The sequence below is a fragment of the Battus philenor genome, unplaced genomic scaffold, assembly GCF_028537555.1.
Source record: "Battus philenor isolate CCGP_79_NKW_IND1 unplaced genomic scaffold, ilBatPhil1.0.hap1 SCAF_13, whole genome shotgun sequence".
NCBI classification, from domain to species: domain Eukaryota; kingdom Metazoa; phylum Arthropoda; class Insecta; order Lepidoptera; family Papilionidae; genus Battus; species Battus philenor.
In genome coordinates, this window is record NW_027181675.1 from 13,769,873 (window position 1) to 13,787,927 (window position 18,055).

An 18,055-nucleotide genomic window follows, 5' to 3' on the forward strand; every position below is an offset into this window, starting at 1 on the left:
GGACACATAATGCTTCCAACTAGTCTTATTAAAAATTTATCCGAAAGGTCTATATATTTATTTAAATTTTGTTTTGTACCATAGATAATAACTTAAAAAATAAACAATGTAAATATAGGTACAAGAGGCCGTCTTATCGCTCGACGCGATCTATACCAGACAACATTTTGACGGAGATGAGAGACATGAAGGAGTGGGCAGTTTAGGGTGTACATACATACAAATACATATCAGGAGAACCGAAAAGTAATGTCACTTTCTTAAGTTAAATTCACACGACTATATTTTAACAAGTTTAAATTTCTAATAAACAATATATTCACCTTCGTTACCCGTACTTTCTTCCGTACCTTCGTAACCTTTTGCCATATAGTATTTCATTTCTTTCCGGCCCCCCTAATATGCACTATACGCACAGACATATATATACACATATATATATATATATATATATATGTATATATATGTCTGTGCGTGTATACATATAAACATACATACAAAGCTGTGGTCATACTACTTCTTAAATAATGAAGATCACAACTATTGAGTTGTAATTTATTTCTTTATTACTGATATACGAGTAATCCGTTAAAAACAAAAGTGTTGTATTTCTTGTTTAATGGTATATTTTTTGTTCAATGTTATATTTCTTGTTTTATTGCCTTCAGAATGCTAGCGCCAGAGAAACGTTCATTTAAGTAGTGAAACGCTCTGCGGAAGGATAATGGACGGAAACTGGTTATACTCTATCGCAGTGGAATGACCAGCTGTGTCTAGTACATACGAATATTGCAGCGCGAAGCAAAGAGAACGTACCGCTTTCGTCATGTAGATATATATATAATCATTACACAAACGTATATATCTATATTTGTTTCAATGAATGGATTGATAGTTTAAAAAGCATTTAACTTCAAGCCACACTCTGTTTATCATTGCAATACACCAATACCTCACTTTGCGTCGTGGTTACGTTCCAAATAAACACGACGCAAATTGTAACGCCGCAAAGTGAATTAAGATTTTCTTTAGTAAACCATGTAAAGATCGAAGATAGGTTCCAAGGTCACGAAATTCTACTTTTTAAAAAGATAATTAACACGTTGACGGACAATTGCGGCTATAGCCGTCAAAGCGAAGTTCACAATGTGGCATGACTGCTATAGCCGTCCAAAACGAAACGGTCGTTTTTAGACACTACGGCTATAGCAGCACAAATGTGCACTTACTGGCGTATACGTAGAAGCATAGTGTCGTGTTTTGAAAACATCTTTTTAGGTTGAAGTTCATATTTCACCTGTTATACGAGTTGCTAGAAAGAGTAAAACTATACTTCTAACATTCTAAAAATCACAAAAACATATAGTGTCAATTTTCGAACTTCGCTTGTTCCTACTGTCCGTCAACGTGTTAAACAAAGTAAACACTTAAAAAACAAAAATAATATAACTGTGCCAATAAATAAATTGGAATAATATTTACCTTTTTTGTAACTTGAATTCTAAAATTAGCAAAACAAAGTGAAAATAAAACTGTATCCAAATTGCGTTGATTTTTAGTTAGAAAGGGAATCCCCGAGTTTTGATGGCATGGCGCAATCGGAAACAAAAGTGTTGTCATCTTTTAGAAAAAAAATAAAATTGCAAAACAATTAAAGACTCGGACTCAAAACAACGCAAGATCAAAAATTTAACGACGTACAGTGAAAATTAGTACTAATTAAGCAGCGACGCAACTTCGCAAAATGCAAAACGAAACGATACAAAGCGAGGTATTGGTGTAATTACCTAAAAAATCTTAATTTTATTATGTGCTTCACGAAAATTGAATGAATATCTAATTCAAATTATCATGTCTCCGTACCCTACACGACAAAAGCCTCAAAGATAACCACTATGTTCTCCTATACTGCATAATTAATCCAGTTTTGTAGGTATAAAAGCCTTTGGTCTAGAATTTAAATAACTTCACCTAAACGAAGAAAGAGTAAAAAAAACTTGAATTTCCATTAAGGCTTCATTGGTAAATCAAGTTAACTGAATACATAGATTACGCATCTCGTATAGACTAATGCAGCGCTCCTTTATAGAGATACAGGTTCGATTCCTGGACGAAACTGCATTCCTGAGAGGAAAGTCGCTTTTCACTCTCCACGGGGCGCTACACGCACGACCGGCGTCGGTAGGTTTCTAAAAATTATTTAGTTAAAATAAAAAACGACGCCATATTTCTTTTTTCGTACGTCAATGACCAGTGTCAAATTCGATTACAGATTAACAATAAAAAGTAAATTAAAAGAAAATGAATATTTATAAGCCCTAATAGTTTGGTTGCGAACGCGATTTATTTAATCATATTTAAAACTAGTATACCAAGAAATAAATAATTCAATATAAGAATATGAAAATTAGTTGTCCATATAAACTTTTTACAGTCAAGTCACTGGCCAGTCGCATTCAAGTAAAAAAAAATATGTAACATACTTCAGAGTGATGGCAGGAAGTCGCATAACTAGTGATCACAGCGATCTCTGCCTATGTCTTGCAATGGGTGTCTATAGGCTGAAAAGAGAGAGAGGCGATCATAAATTTATTCTAATTATGTTCTGTTAAAGATATGAGATATATTATAGACATTCTATTCGAGAATCAAAGGTTTTATAAGTAATAAATATCTAAATGATAATAAAGTACAAAAAACTATTTGAAATTTCGTATTACTACGTACTAATAATGCTGCCAGAAGTTATTGCCCTATCACATTCTAAGAGAAAGAAATTAATTAATGTGATATATATTTCAAAGTAATCAATTTCTACAGGATGATTAGAAATAGGCGCAAAAGCTTTAAAGATTTTTGCTGACAAATGAGCTATACATTCATCCATTTACAGCATTTACACTTATAATTAATCAACCTGTTTAATTAAATTTGAATTTGGTTCTGTTAATTATTTTCACTTCTCAATATTAAAAAAAAAGGTTTTTAATACCTGTTGTTACCACTTGTCCTCGTTATCGCATAAGTAACATTGTAATTACTGTAGTTAAACCATTAATTTATATATCAAAACACGACCCGTTACACGTTAAAAACGTAACAGGCTATAAAATATTTTGTTACATTACGTAAACGTAAGTACGTAGTAAATATAACAGATTGGTGCATTTAGGCAAGATATCGCATTAATTGCCTGGCAAATGGCAATAAATAAAGAAGATATCAGAGCATTTATTTTTTTACTAACCATCATTTAGCTGTCCAAATTGTTACATCGAGCCAAAAGCCTTTAGTGGTATGACATGACATCCTTAAGCTACATAAATATATGTGACTCTGTTTGAAAAAGAAGTGGGTTAGCTGAAAACCACCCTTATCCTGACATAGTCAGGCTTTTAGTCAACATTTTGAAATATGTTACATTCATTTACTGGAATATGTCTGGCTAATATCTTCTAAAACTACTGTTTGTAGAGACAGTAAATTTTTTTCTTTCAATTTCGAATATTTTCGCTTTTTCTTACTATTTTATCATTTGGTTGTTTATTATTTCTGAAACCATTTTAAACCAGGGCAACTCATCCGCACCGGCGGGTACCTCAGTTGTGGGGCCCCGTGTTAGTGGCTCAGAGCGGTTAAATAATTTAAGACCCTAAGATTTAGTTAAGAAATTTAAAAGACTTTAGATTTGTCACATACAGAAACACGAGCAAAATTAAAGAGATGTAGTTATAAAAACAAAGGCACGGACGCTAATATCTATAGAATATAGGAGAAAAAAAAGAAACCATGAAAACATTTTTGGAGGTGGTATATCTATAATCAACCACCCTGGATAATTAACACAAAATGCCTGTTAAAAATCGTACCAGAGACCCACGACTAGAGAGAGACAAAAGATCCAGACCTTTGTGCCTTCAAGTATAAATCATATCTGCTTGTCTCACTTTACGCTTGTGATATCTCTTACAATATAGAAGTATACGAAGCCTGTCCAGACATATATCGAACATACTTATTCAACACTAGATATATTATCTAATATGCACCAAGGCACATCGGACAGCGCACGCGAGGCGGTTACGTGGTGTCACGTGACGTAACGTAATAAAGCAGGTTACGGTTGATACCTTTAACCGTAAACTACTCATAAATCAAGCAACCTTAAAACTATGCATCTTTGTTGGATTTTCCTGTTCCTATAGACCTACCCACAGGCAAATCTAGCTATAATTTTTTATATATGTATATATATATTTATGTGTGTGTGTGTGTGTATATACATATGTATGTGTATATATATATTATTAATTATATAGCATCATTGACCACAAGTTGGCGAGATGAAAATAATGCTCCGAGGAAGCCAATTTGATAGAAACTAGAATTTAGATTGAACTCCTGTAAGGCTATCATTCATCTAAAAGCTGCAAGGGTTCAAAACATGCTCTGATCTGAGAACAGATTATAACAAACTCTGTCGAGTTTTTTTACAAATGTCTGCATTTATTGAAATACAAGTTGTGCACGCGACTTCGTTCGCGTGGAATTATATATAGAACAAATATTTAGTTTTTCATTCAGTTAAAAAACATTTCTAAAATAGAAATAGCCTTAGTTACTCGTTATTACACCAGGTAGCTGTCAATGTAAGTCCCTTCAAAATCTGTCCATATATTTCAGATATTAGCCGGACGAACAGACAGACAAAAATTTAAAAAAAAATTAATATATGTACCATATATATACGCCTTCAGACAGAATAACAATGTTCGAATGAGCGAGTTATATATTATATAAAACCTACTTTGAGTAAATTAAATTATTTAAAGTTATTGATACGCGGTGAACGTAAGCGTCACATTGGCACCTATTTTAGAGCCCCATGACATTTGCTTGTCGCATTCCAAATTCATTTTACGAATCAAATAACTTAATATAACGGGTGCTCTGGATAAATGAACAGTGAACGGACCGCGTTCCATATTTGAACTGTGAATATTCATGGCGTTACGAAACAGACGTCGCCAGTAACGGTGTGTTGGTGGTCTTCCATATTAGCTTAATATAAGCCACGGGACGTCGCACGTTGAATAGCTAAGCAACCTTTACTTAGTTTCTAGCAAGAACACTCAATACTCGAGCGAATTTCATTAGTAAAAATACAACAATACATTGTCATAAAACATACAACATAAAATACAATAATACATATTTAATGGAATCAGGCGTTACCTCGCGGAAGTCCATTCTAAGTAAGAAAAGGAACAATATTTAGCCTCTTCCGCACATGCAGTAGTAGTCGTGCAATAAAATGCACCGCTCGCCAGCCCGCTGATAAATGCATTTGCGGCAAACAATACGAATCACACAACCGCCACCGCCAAATTATTCAATACGTGTTTCACCCCTCCACGGGGCATCTTCAGGAGTTATGTTACACCGATTAGTGCCACCGATTACACTCTATGTTTGGCCTGCTACCACTGTATGTGCGGAAGTGGCTAAATATTGGTCCTTTTCTTTCAATAATACATATAGTATAATCAATTAATTGATAAAAATTGATCGATTGATTCGTCGACACAATTTTTATAAAGTCCTAATTGCAAAGAAATAATTATTGAGATATATAATAACGACTACTTACTAGCGGCACAGAGAAAAGGAGAATTATCGCTTGAACTGACCGAGGATTCGTATCTCTTAACATTACACAAACGAACATACATGTCGGACCCTTCCGTACTGTGAACTCATTTCCAATTATATGGTAAAAGCCTAAGGGCTAACAGAAAAAAATTTCACAGATACAATACAATAAAGTACATACACATGTGTGTGCGTGCCTATATGTACCTGCGTGTGCGTGTGTATGTCTGTCTCTCTCCTTCTCTCCCTCACTCTCTCTCCTTCTCTCTCTCTGTGTATGCAGGCGCGCGTATGAGAAGATTTAAAATAATCTGTAAACATACGTTGTAACTATTTCAACCAAGCTCGGGGTAAGGTAATAAAGAGTCCTGGTTTCCAATATTAAGTATGATACTATGTTAAATAATGTTTATATTAAGTTATAGTTAACTTACACTAGCAATATTTCATTTAAAATTTTTATCAATCTTTCGGGAACGCGATGTAGGTTAGTCATTCGATTTCCGGTCGTTGACGCAAGTCAACCGGTGTGAATAAACACCAAATACGTAACCTCTGTTGCCTAAAGCCTGTATTGGGTTCAAAATTAATGCAACCGTTTTGTATGCTGCGCGTTTAGTAACTGCAATCAAAATTAATATGCCTTTATGAAACTGTTTTATGGTCTTAAAGTGTATATTGTGAGAACTAATAAGTCAATTGTTCCACGTAAAAAATCGAATGTATTGTCAAGATAGATATTTATGTTACTCTTTTGTACAGACTTTTTTAATATTTATATAGGATATAAATATTATTTTTAATTGGAATTTATATATCATACGTGGTGTAAAAGATACGATCTACCTTGATTTTCTAACATAAATAAATTAGATGCAGAAAAAATTCAACGTTTAACCTTTGCGGGCTACGACAATTTCGGCCAGGCTAGGTGGCAAATCGACGCGATTGTCGCGAATGAGTCAGACACTTTATTGGTAAAATAGGTTTTTAGGAACCTTCTCAAGTACAAGTAAGGCATTCCTGTCGCTTGAAACTAAAGTAATGTAACATAAACACTGTTGTCGCTGATCGCGTGCCATCCGACCTGCGGCCCGAATAGCCGTGGCGCTGCAGAGACGCCTTCCGAACGCAAATGGTTAATGTACAAATAGGCTTTAGTTCCTCTGCAGTCAACCCCAGGGCCGATGAGGCCGAAGGGTTCTTGGGAACAGACGACATGGTCAAAGTTGCAAGAAGTAAAGAATGTGGGGAGCGTAAAACTTCGAAGCGATCTTTGTAGGAAATCTATTCATTGCAGTGGTTTCGGTTGACATAATGATGATGGGTGATGTAGATTATCCCTCTTAGAGTACAGCAGACTAATAATCAGACTACACAAGTATATAATATACTAATAGATGTCAAAACCATTGATTGAATTTCATAACCATCGTTGATTGAATAGTTAAACATGATGTAAGTGGTAGTGAAAATCACACTTAAAGTAAGGAAAAGGTAGCTGGTAGGTTTAACAAATAAAGTGTGAAAACTTCACGTTGCTTAACCTTAGAAAGTTATTGATGTTTTTGGTCGCTTTAACGGATTTACATAAAAATACAAGCGCAACCTGAAGTGAATTTATTTTGTAAAAGTTTAAAGAAATGTAACCAATTTCTGTTTGTTCACAGGATATCACAAAATGGCTGCCACTGGCGTTAGCTCTCGTCACATTTGCATCACCAGGTAATTGTTTTTTTTTATTTCTACCACATACCTCTAACTATATATAGGATACGTGGGCGAAAATGATCGCATGCCAACTCAAGCTACTTGTTTAACAAGTCGCCATACCAACATATTTTTTATCAAAATGCATTTTAACATGGAATGTCGAACGTCTCGTTCTATTCAGGCGATGGACGCCCACTGCAAGGTATCCTCCCCCAAACACCACCACGACTGGTCTAGCACTGCCGCATCTAGGGACTTCCCGCAACCTTGATCTTGTAATTGATAGGTTCATTAAAATCTATAATAAAAATGCATTTGCTTTAGGGTTTTGACGCATTTATTAAACATATAAATATAAGTTAAACACATATTTTATTATTACATGTTATTATCTCTATTCTATCAAAGCATTTATTCTGTACTTTAAGTAGTTTTACATTATAAATATACTGGAATATTCTTAACAAAGAATTTATTATATTTTAAATTGTGACTATGAATAGGTTCGCATTACGTTTTCCAGGTTTCTTTTTTTATATGGCTCCCGTTACTGGGGGCCCTCGTTTCCCTGTCTTATTTTAAGGACAATGAATTTTTCACAAACATTACTATTTTCACCCTCTCTCTCACATCCTTCACAATTTCTCTCTTTCTTCCTTCTTTCATTCTTTATATTTTCTATCATTCTCACAGCATTCATTTCCATTACTCTCATCCTTAGACACGTTTCTTGAAATTTTAATTTTTTACAATTCAAATTGACTATTTTAATTTTGCATTTCTTAATTTTTTCTATAATGTAATGTTTTATAAAAAGATTTTTACAATTTTTTCAAGTTTTTGGTATTAATGATGTTTTTATAATCTAACATGTGAGTGAAATACGCACAGAAGAAAATTCCGTTAAAAAAGGGGTCAAGTCAACCGTGGTGGATGGTAGTATGCGCCCACCATGAGGTGTGTGGTAGCTTCGCCGGTGTATTTCTAGAAGCTTCAGTCTTTACTCTCTGAGATTCTTTACTGAGATCTAATGGACAATTTAGACCAGCTTGCCCAGACTGGTTTCCCTCATGGCTGCTGACCCCGGGAGGTGCTACTCGTCGCTGCTATATATTCGAAGTAGCGCAGAAACTTTGATAGCGCGATTTAGAACTCCAAATCTCTGTCTACCCACAGTAAATTGCTAATTTTAATGATAATGTTTTCTGAATACCCTCAATCTTGACAGACTGTATTTAGTTATATATTAATTCCAATACCTGTTCCTCGTTTCGTCGAACACGTTTGAACTCCAACCAGTTCTAAATAAGAACAAGATAAAGAAATTAATGGTCAAAATCTAACCGAAGTCAATGGTGACTTTGTTGCCAACTGTGACCGCAAAAAAAATTGCAATGAAAACTTTAACGCGTCAAATCTACAATTATACTGAAAAGTAATTTCTGCATTGCAGCTAATTTGTAAAATCAAACTTTAACTATGTTTTCGATCGGTCGCTACTAAAAAATCTTTGGACCCCAACGGACATTATTTTGTTAAACAAATGAATGTCAGTTTCTAAGATACGTATACAACAATTGTCCCATTGTTCAATGATAAACTATTTTAAATTAATCCTAATTCGCGAATTTACGTCCGAAACAGTAATCTTTTCCTAATTTATTGACAATATAACTAAATTTTTATTATTTGAATACTTTATACTTTATTATACACCAAAAAACTATTAAAAATATACAACTAAAAGGAAATGAAACAAAAAATCTAAAAAACTAAAAATTAAACAATTAATAAAGAGGTACAATAGGCGGTTTTATCGCTTGAGGCGATTTATACCAGACGACCTATGGAAAAAAATGAGATTAAGATTTGCTACATATTTAAGAGTGTAATACGCAAATACAATAAGTAAAATATATACAAAAACAAACACACAAACATATATACATTTTACGTGGAAAAGTTATTACAATAAAAAGTATAAATAACTAATGTTAGGTAATATACTAAATTAGGAAAATGCAAAAGAATTTATTTTACGGGAGAAGAAATAATAAAACTACTTTGTCTTTAATCTAGGTGTAAATATATAATAAGAAAGAATAGCGTTGTCATACAAAGATATATTTAATGTCACCAACGTTGCCTTGTTATTCAATAAATAGCGATATAAATAAACGTAATGGGTGTACTATTAGTCTATTAATCTAAAAAAGCGAATAAAAAGATTTAACACTGAATTACAATAAATACGCTTGTTGAATGTTACATATAACTGAATAAACTTAAAAGTAAAAAAAATGTATTGTCCAGAGAGCAAAATAGAAAAACGTGATCCAAGTATTCTGTTGGAGATATCTTTTGCGTGCATCTGGAAAAGTTAAAGGCCTCGTTGAAAATAAACAAGTAGGATAATACGCTTTGATAAAGAAGTACAGTGAAATTGTCATTTAAAATTTCCGGGCATTGGGTAGGCAGGTAATATTTTTTCCTAGGTTGGTAGAACTGTCTATAACATTTGCCAAACATCTGTTTATCAAAAGCATTTATTATCACCAAGTTGCACGTGTTTTTGTCAAACATAATGTCTCGATTGATGCCAAAATCGCTATATTTTTTGAAAAAAAAACCTTCAACTGGACTGATATCGTTTCGCAACCACCGTATTCGAAGACTTCACGAGACTTTTAGCTATTTAGAAACCTCAAAAGGTATTGAGCAGATAAAAATAGATTGAAATGTCTTGAAAGGTTTACCAGAAAAAAGACTATTCCGACGCAACAAGGACTAGAAAAAGCGTTGGTAAAAGTGCGTCTTATCGGAAGTTGATTACATTGGAACGAACAGAATAGTTTTAGATTTAGATAAATAAATATAAACAGAAATAGATAAATTAAATATATATAAAAGACAAAATAACATAAATATTCTTGAGATTTCTTGCAAGCGTTTATTTCTTCCAGAATATTTTTGGATTGACTTTGTTACCAAGGAAAAATGTAAGTAACGGTAAAAAAAAATAAAACTGGCACTACTAGTGTCAAAAAAATTTTGTTCTTTGTAAATTTTATGTAGATGAATAAATAATATGGATTAGTACACATATTATTGAAATAACCACATATAATAATACATAAACTACACAATTACAATAAAATATAGATTGAATTGTCATAAACGGAAATGCACAGGCTCTTGGAAATAAGTCTATACTTATTTTTACTACGCATAGGCATTCCTTTTTACGGCTAACCTAAACTGTAAACGATTTATTCGTATTATATTTATATTTAGACGATCGTTAAAACATCTGGTGTTAGAGTTTGTTTGATATTGGATGGTTTCCAATTATATTTATAATTATATAATATTTAGGCAAACGGCGAACACATATATGAAGCCACTTGAGTTTAGCACGATATATATATAAATATTTACGTAGTGTAATTAAATGAGTGCATATCAAAAGTTAGTCAATTTATAAGTAAAAAAAAATTGTAACACCTCTGTTGTTTGCTTACTCTGTGTTTACGTGGGGCCAACGCACCGGCCTGTGGGCGTCGATCTCCGACAATGGTGCATTGTTTGAGATTCACTTTGTCTCAATAAAACGCGACTTAACCTTCGCGCTTGGGTTTTTTTTCTGTTCGCATGAGAAGCGGCAATGAAAGTCTACGATGCCGCATGCATTGAATATAAATGCAGTCTGGAAATAGACAACATTTTTTTTAGTACCATATTTATTTTTGTCTATATTATTACAGTGCTTTTCATGTATTCGTCAATAAATCTTTTTAAATTTTCATTTATATTCTCTCTATGATTACTCCATACCTATTTCGATAAATATGTTTATATTTTACCAGCCCACTCGTAGTAACCTTTAGTAAATTTTGTTTTATGGTGCATTTTAAATGACATCGTCATAATTTCAGACAATTGCCCCCACCAAAGTTTACAATACAACCATATTCAAGCGGGCTACATCGTCCATCTTAACAAGATCAGTCAACCTTATGGGTGGACCTTTTAAGCTGCGCTTTTTGGCTTGTGTTCTGGACTCCAGAACATGAAGGCTTCTGTAGCCGTTTGTCCTACGCGCTTTGTTTTTTTACCCACAGCCATTTTTACTTACCTATCCGCTGGTTTATGTCTGTTACATTGTAACAATATTTATAAAAATAGACCGTTTTAAAATATCAGTATTTCTTTGTTATCAATATCGTTTTTATATATAAATAGAATCTGTAGTCACAGGGACACGTGTACCACAGGAGGAGATTCATTAGTCTAGGCCATTGACATACCTCCACAGAATAAAATGACAATCACTGATATATTTTTAATGGATTTTTAATTATTTGCAATCTACGAGTTCCAATACACCTTGTTAATTTATTCCATAATGTTCTGGCTAAAAATGGCGGAGACAGGCAAAGTTATCTTTTTTTTCTCTAAATAAAATAGATAATGTAGAAACAAGAATAAAAAGATATAGAATATAAAGAATATAATTTTAAGTGTATCAATATTTGAGATATAACCAATATTAAGTTTTTTGTCTCTCTTAAAAATTTTCATTTAGGACTTATCTTTTTGTTCGTTGTGAGCGGTGATATATCATCAAATAACTCGTTGAAGTCTTTTGTACGCGTGATCTGTTGCTACAGCCTACGCACAGTCACTTATGTAGATAATGATTGTGAAGGCGTCACCGTCTATTAAGAGCTATCTATTACATCATAGTTTTGTTATGCGAATGGTTTGTGATACGCACGTGCACAATAAATTTTTAAGAAGAAACGTAATTTTTATGCAAAATTTTTCAAAATGAAACTAACCTTAGACTAGATATTAAGCCTTACTTTTGTTGTGTTATAAGATTGTAACTGTGACTTATAAACTAAAAGTATCTAAATGAGAAATTATACTTCTTTAACGTAAGTAAAATATCATACTTAGACTTGCATGAACATTGTTACAAAGAATATTAACATTTTTTTATTGTACGTAATATATTATATTGTATTAGTTTCATACATGAATATAAAACCTTTAAAAATATATAGATATATATTTGAAATATCAAGGTGATTAGAGCAAGCCATACCGTCTAAAACTGGTCATAAATCTTAATCCAGTGGGTTAAAATCAGGACTAGACGACGGCCAGTCTTCAATTTCATTGAAGTCCGGAACGATCAAGCCTTGCGTAAAAGAGTATTATTGGTTATTAACACCACTTTACGTTACCTTAAATGACGGCCAGATATTTTTCAGTCACTAACAGAGGAGGTTTTATTGTACTATCAATAGCCCATTAGGCAAACATTTGACATGTACCGAATAGAGGATTTTAAATTTTTTATTTGGCACCTTATCTACTTTATGTAATGCAATCATAATGATACGATTCTCTTCATCACCACCCACTTCATTCTGATATCACAAAATATTTAAAAAAATATTTTGTTTAAAACGACAGATTCTTTCACAATATCCTTAAAACAGTGGTTGGGAAATTCATTTCTAAGCTTTATTATATTATATTAACAATTCGTTTATAACCACGTTTTAGCTTATAGACGTACGTACCTATGTAGGGCTGAGATTCCTTCAAACATATATATGGGGACGTATACCATTATAGCAGGCGGGTTCACGATTACAGTGTGGTATGGTGGTACTCGGAGGACGCTTCTGCTGTCCATCCTCTGGAAATTGTTTTGCGAGCAGTTACCATTCTATATAATGCACAAAGTATGAATTATATCGAGAATAGAACCTGCTACTTACGAACGCAAGACTTAGTCCCATACCTCTGGGCTACCACAGCTCAAGTTATTGCTTGTAAGTTTATTACATGAAAATCCAGTGCCTTGATACGGGAGTACATTGTTATTACCGTACGGAGTTGTTCAAAAAAAGATTTATTATTTTAATAAATCCAGAGAAAATTACAACAATTTGAACATAAATATGAAGAAAGTATATTTAACACGTTCACTGCGGGCCCAATTTTGAAGAACTTTCAGCTGGTGCGGCTGAGGTCGAATCAGCCTCAAGCTGAACTTCCTAGTAGTGCGGTTGAGGCCTTTTCTGCCTCATGTTTCAATCATTTTTAAACAGCCGCCGCACTAGAGAGAAAACACGAGTTTTACGCGCCGCACCAGTGCAAAGTCTACCATGAGGCTGAATCGGCCTCAAGCCGCAGTGAACGTGTTAACTACGTCATTCCTATTGAACTTTAAACTTACTTGTGTCCTTACCTCTAGAAAAAGCTAGATTTATCAATAAAAATTATATTCTTGCAGCTTTATCAGCGGAGCCTCGTGTGGTGTGTTACTACACCAACTGGTCGGTGTACCGACCCGGCACGGCGCGTTTCAACCCTCAGAACATCAACCCTTACCTCTGCACGCACTTGGTTTATGCGTTCGGCGGTTTCACCAAAGACAACACGCTTAAACCCTTCGACAAGTATCAAGATATTGAGAAAGGTTGGTACTGTACTGTTATACACTTTACACTTAAATCCTCGTAGGCATACAAACGGCTATGTATAGGATAGCACATAAAAAGCACAGAGAGGAATATTTCGCTGTAAATAAATTAATTTGTTCCTAGTCATTTCTTATTGTTACAGTAAAAACTCCTTGTTTGCGCCTTATTCATTCGCGTTTTCACTATTCGCGGAGTACATTCATAATAATAAAAATGATTCTAAAAGGTATCCAACCCCCATATCTTTTGTAAATACCGTCGAATGGACTAAAAAACAAATATAATAGATCTTATTACAACTCTGCCGACAAATTCAAGAATTGCTTACATCGCGAGATGAAATTTGGCTGTAACCGACCTGGAGGCTTCAACAAGCACTGAAAACGTGACATTTCATTTCAAATATCTTAGTAAAGTCTTAAGAATGGCTTTGCGATTTTGTTCTGAACTTTGATTCGTCTACGGAAGTCTTATCTTTCAAAGACAAACTACTAACGCGATTGCTGCTTATCAGTATGGATTAAAAAAGCTTTTAGAAACTAAAAAGCAAGAGAAAGTTACAAAATTCTTTTAAAAATTTGTAAAGCCTTAGGACAATTAATCAAAATGTTCAAAAATGTATATAAAACAACCTCATATATATTACCATTCTTTGTTCACGGTTTCTGCATTCGCGACATATTTATGGAATATACACCTCGCGAATAGAAAGCTTTTAATCAACTTAATAAGAGAACAGGTTTGTCATATCTTTCAATTAGCACAAATATAATATGAGAAGTAGAATTTGCATCCTTCTTTTTAATAAACAATAAATATATTTTATTTCTTTAGGTGGTTATGCTAAGTTCACTGGCCTAAAAACCTTCAACAAGAACTTGAAGACACTACTAGCTATCGGTGGCTGGAATGAGGGTTCAAGCAGATTCTCTCCGATGGTCGCGTCAAGGGATCGCCGGAAGGAATTCGTGAGGAACGTTATTAAGGTAAGCTATATATATACATATGTATATACATATGATATAACGTAACAAATTATCATTTATATATATTATATGTAAATGATAATTTGTTACGTAAATTTGAAATTATTGTCTTTTTTTATGGCCCCCGCTATTGGGAGCCTCTCGTACCCCCTATCTAGTTTGGGACAGAGACTTTATTTACACATAATTTTATCAGAGTTTTATCTTTATTCGAAACTCACTTTCATACTTCTCGATTTCTTTTATTCTTTCCTTTTATCCTTCACAATATCTTGCAATTTTTGTTCTTTCATTCCTTCTTGCTTCCATCGCCTTCCTTTCCTCATCTTTTTTACTCTTAGGTGGCTAGGTACATTATTATTTTCAAATCTCTATCTTTATTTTTTGATATCACAGATTTGTTTGGATTTGAACTTTTTAATACATTGCTAGACTTGTCTTATATTCTATTATTATTTGATAACTTCGTTTACATGTATCCAATTATTGTCAAAAGGTCTATAGGTGAGACCACGAATCGATTAGCGCAACGTGGGACATCCCCACAAAGTAAACCTTTCTAAGGCCGTCGGAAGATTCTTGGAGGTTCTACTTCTGAAATGATAATGATAAATTTTATCATCCACAACTAATTTCCATACATTCACACCTTCAAAGCTTTTATATCTATAACTAATAACCCTATATGTTTTTCATATCCATAAAAAAAGTTCTTGCACCTTACTAGAAGTTTCATAAGAATCGATAGATAATAATATAACCGAGAGTAAATTTCAATTTCAAAGTCAAGTTGATAACTACAGCGGAAGTAACAACTAGTTTATAACTAGATATGGTACAAGACGCACTTTCTCTCGTTTGAAACAGGTGGTCAATCCAGTTGTGCAAGGCTTGACTTGAGCTATAATTCTATTGGAACGTTAGTACAAGATAATTTATAATTTAAAACATAAAATGCAATCGTAATAAATAAAATCAATTAAATTATTATCTTTCTAGTTTTAACATCTTGTATATGTAAATTAAATTGGAGTGTCCGTTTGTAATATCAAAATAGACTCAAAATTACAATTTATTTTTATAATTTAATTTGTCTGTCCGTTTTTACCGGCTAACTTCTGAAATGGCTAGACCGATTTTGATAGGACTTGTACTGGCTGGTAGCTGGTGTAATAAGGAGTAACTGAAGCCTATATGTTAGAAAAATTCCTAAACGAATAAAAACCTAAAAAACATAATATTTGTTTTGGTAATTCCACGCAAACGAAATCTCGTGCTCAGCTAAGTATTAAAAATATATAAACTATTAAAGATAATGATTACTACTTTTTAAAACGGAAAACGTGGATGGACATCAACTGCGGGGCCACAGCCTTATGCACTGGGCCGATCAAATCCAAACTACTTTCGAAAATTATAAATAGCTGAAGCAATACACACCGCCGAAGACCGATACAGATCTCGTGACGTAGTGCACGACAAACTTTCCTAAAAGGTTTTCCATCCTTAGAAAAATGCAGTCGTATTAGCTTAATAAGTCTTACTAATGTAAATTTACAGTTCCTCAGACAAAACCACTTCGACGGGCTTGACTTGGATTGGGAGTACCCAGCGTTCAGGGACGGCGGCAAGCCCAAGGATCGAGAGAACTACGCCAAGCTGGTGAGGGAGCTTCGGGAGGAATTCGAGAGGGAGTCGGATAAGACTGGGAAGCCCCGTCTGCTGCTCACCATGGCTGTACCTGCAGGCATCGAGTACATACAGAAAGGATTCGATATTGAGACATTGAACAAGTAAGTAAATCATATATTGTATAATCGTTTAATTTATACCGTCGTAAAATATTTGGACAGAGTGAAAACCACTATAATGCACTGTAACGTGGTCTCTTACTTCGGGTGTGAAAGCGCTATGCTCGGAATTTTTCCACATTTCATATTAGGAATGAGATCCATAAACAAACAAAAGACGGCAGAACCCAGAGAATCGTTTGGTTAAAGTGGCAGGTAACAGGCCACATGACCCGCAGAACAAATTTTCGCTGTGGACTTTTAGTTTTGAAGTGAAGAATGTAGACCAGCTAACGCAAATACGACATCACCCTGTCAATCTTACATCTAATATATAAATTATTCTGGGACAGTGTTCCCAACTGTTATATATAGCAATGGGAACTGTACGCCCTCCCGAGGGTGGTAGGAGACAATCGAAACAAAAATAAAATATGGATCACAAAGTATGGAGATATAAATAAAACAGAAGTAATGCAAATAAATCGCAAATCGGATCTATGAAAAAATGCGATGACCTACATTAAATAAGTACAAGAAATAAAAATATAAAATTAAAAGCGAAAGAAAGTAATAATCACCAAAACCTGTAACATTTGAGAAACGAGGTGAAGTAAAAGAGGCGATGCATAAAAAAATTAGAATGTAGAGCAATGCTAGAGAATTATAGAATGAAAGAAGAGGAAAGTTAGATCATATGACGAATAAAAAAATAGTAAATAGAAAGATATATGTGATAAGAATCTTCAAAAAAATGTAAATTCCCTGTACCTAAATCAGATAGTGGAGCACGAGGTGTTCCTAATAATGGAAGTCGTTTAGAACAAAACTCACTCGAGGGCAAAGACCTATTTACAGTAGGTTTAACTCCCCTTCCCCCCCCCCCGTGTGTAGGACGCCAGATGAGCTGACTCCCATATTATCAGAATATGTATGTGTAATAGTACCCGAGTTATTAGCTCACTCATCACGGGATCTAGCCTAAACTACACCCGGCTGCGCTAGATATTTTCTAGCATTTACCTCTTGCTGAGCAGGCCTGAGGTAACTAGGTAGTTGATTTTGTTTATGTCTCCGGAAGGAGCTGGATACAGGCCGCTTCCAAAAGATTTTATGAAAAAACTATGAAGAAAGCCTATGTCCAGCTTTAAACCTTCTACTGAAATGATGTTCATAATGATGACACCATTAAAAGCCTTAAAACTAAAATCAACATATTACGTATTTTTGTTTTATGATAACTACATGAATCAGAAGAATATTTTGTAATATCAATAATAAGCAAATTAAATTTATGGTGATCGCCCAATCAACCAATAGTACATCAAACATTAATCCCTAGTGCTGTCTCGCTCGCACAGTACCTACTACACGCAGATCTATGCAGTTCACTCACCCACTAGTTGTACTA

The 18,055-nt window shown here is 34.0% G+C and overlaps 1 protein-coding gene across 1 annotated transcript in view; it reads left to right on the plus strand.

Moving 5' to 3' along the window:
• The window catches only part of Cht6 (Chitinase 6), a 166,065-nt gene that overhangs the window by 75,363 nt on the left and 72,647 nt on the right, over nt 1-18,055 (plus strand). Inside the window, exons 2-5 of the mRNA XM_068777609.1 lie at nt 7,323-7,377; nt 13,679-13,864; nt 14,703-14,854; nt 16,415-16,647. Of these exons, the coding sequence (XP_068633710.1) occupies nt 7,323-7,377; nt 13,679-13,864; nt 14,703-14,854; nt 16,415-16,647 (626 nt within the window). The remainder of the gene's footprint in view (nt 1-7,322; nt 7,378-13,678; nt 13,865-14,702; nt 14,855-16,414; nt 16,648-18,055) is intronic.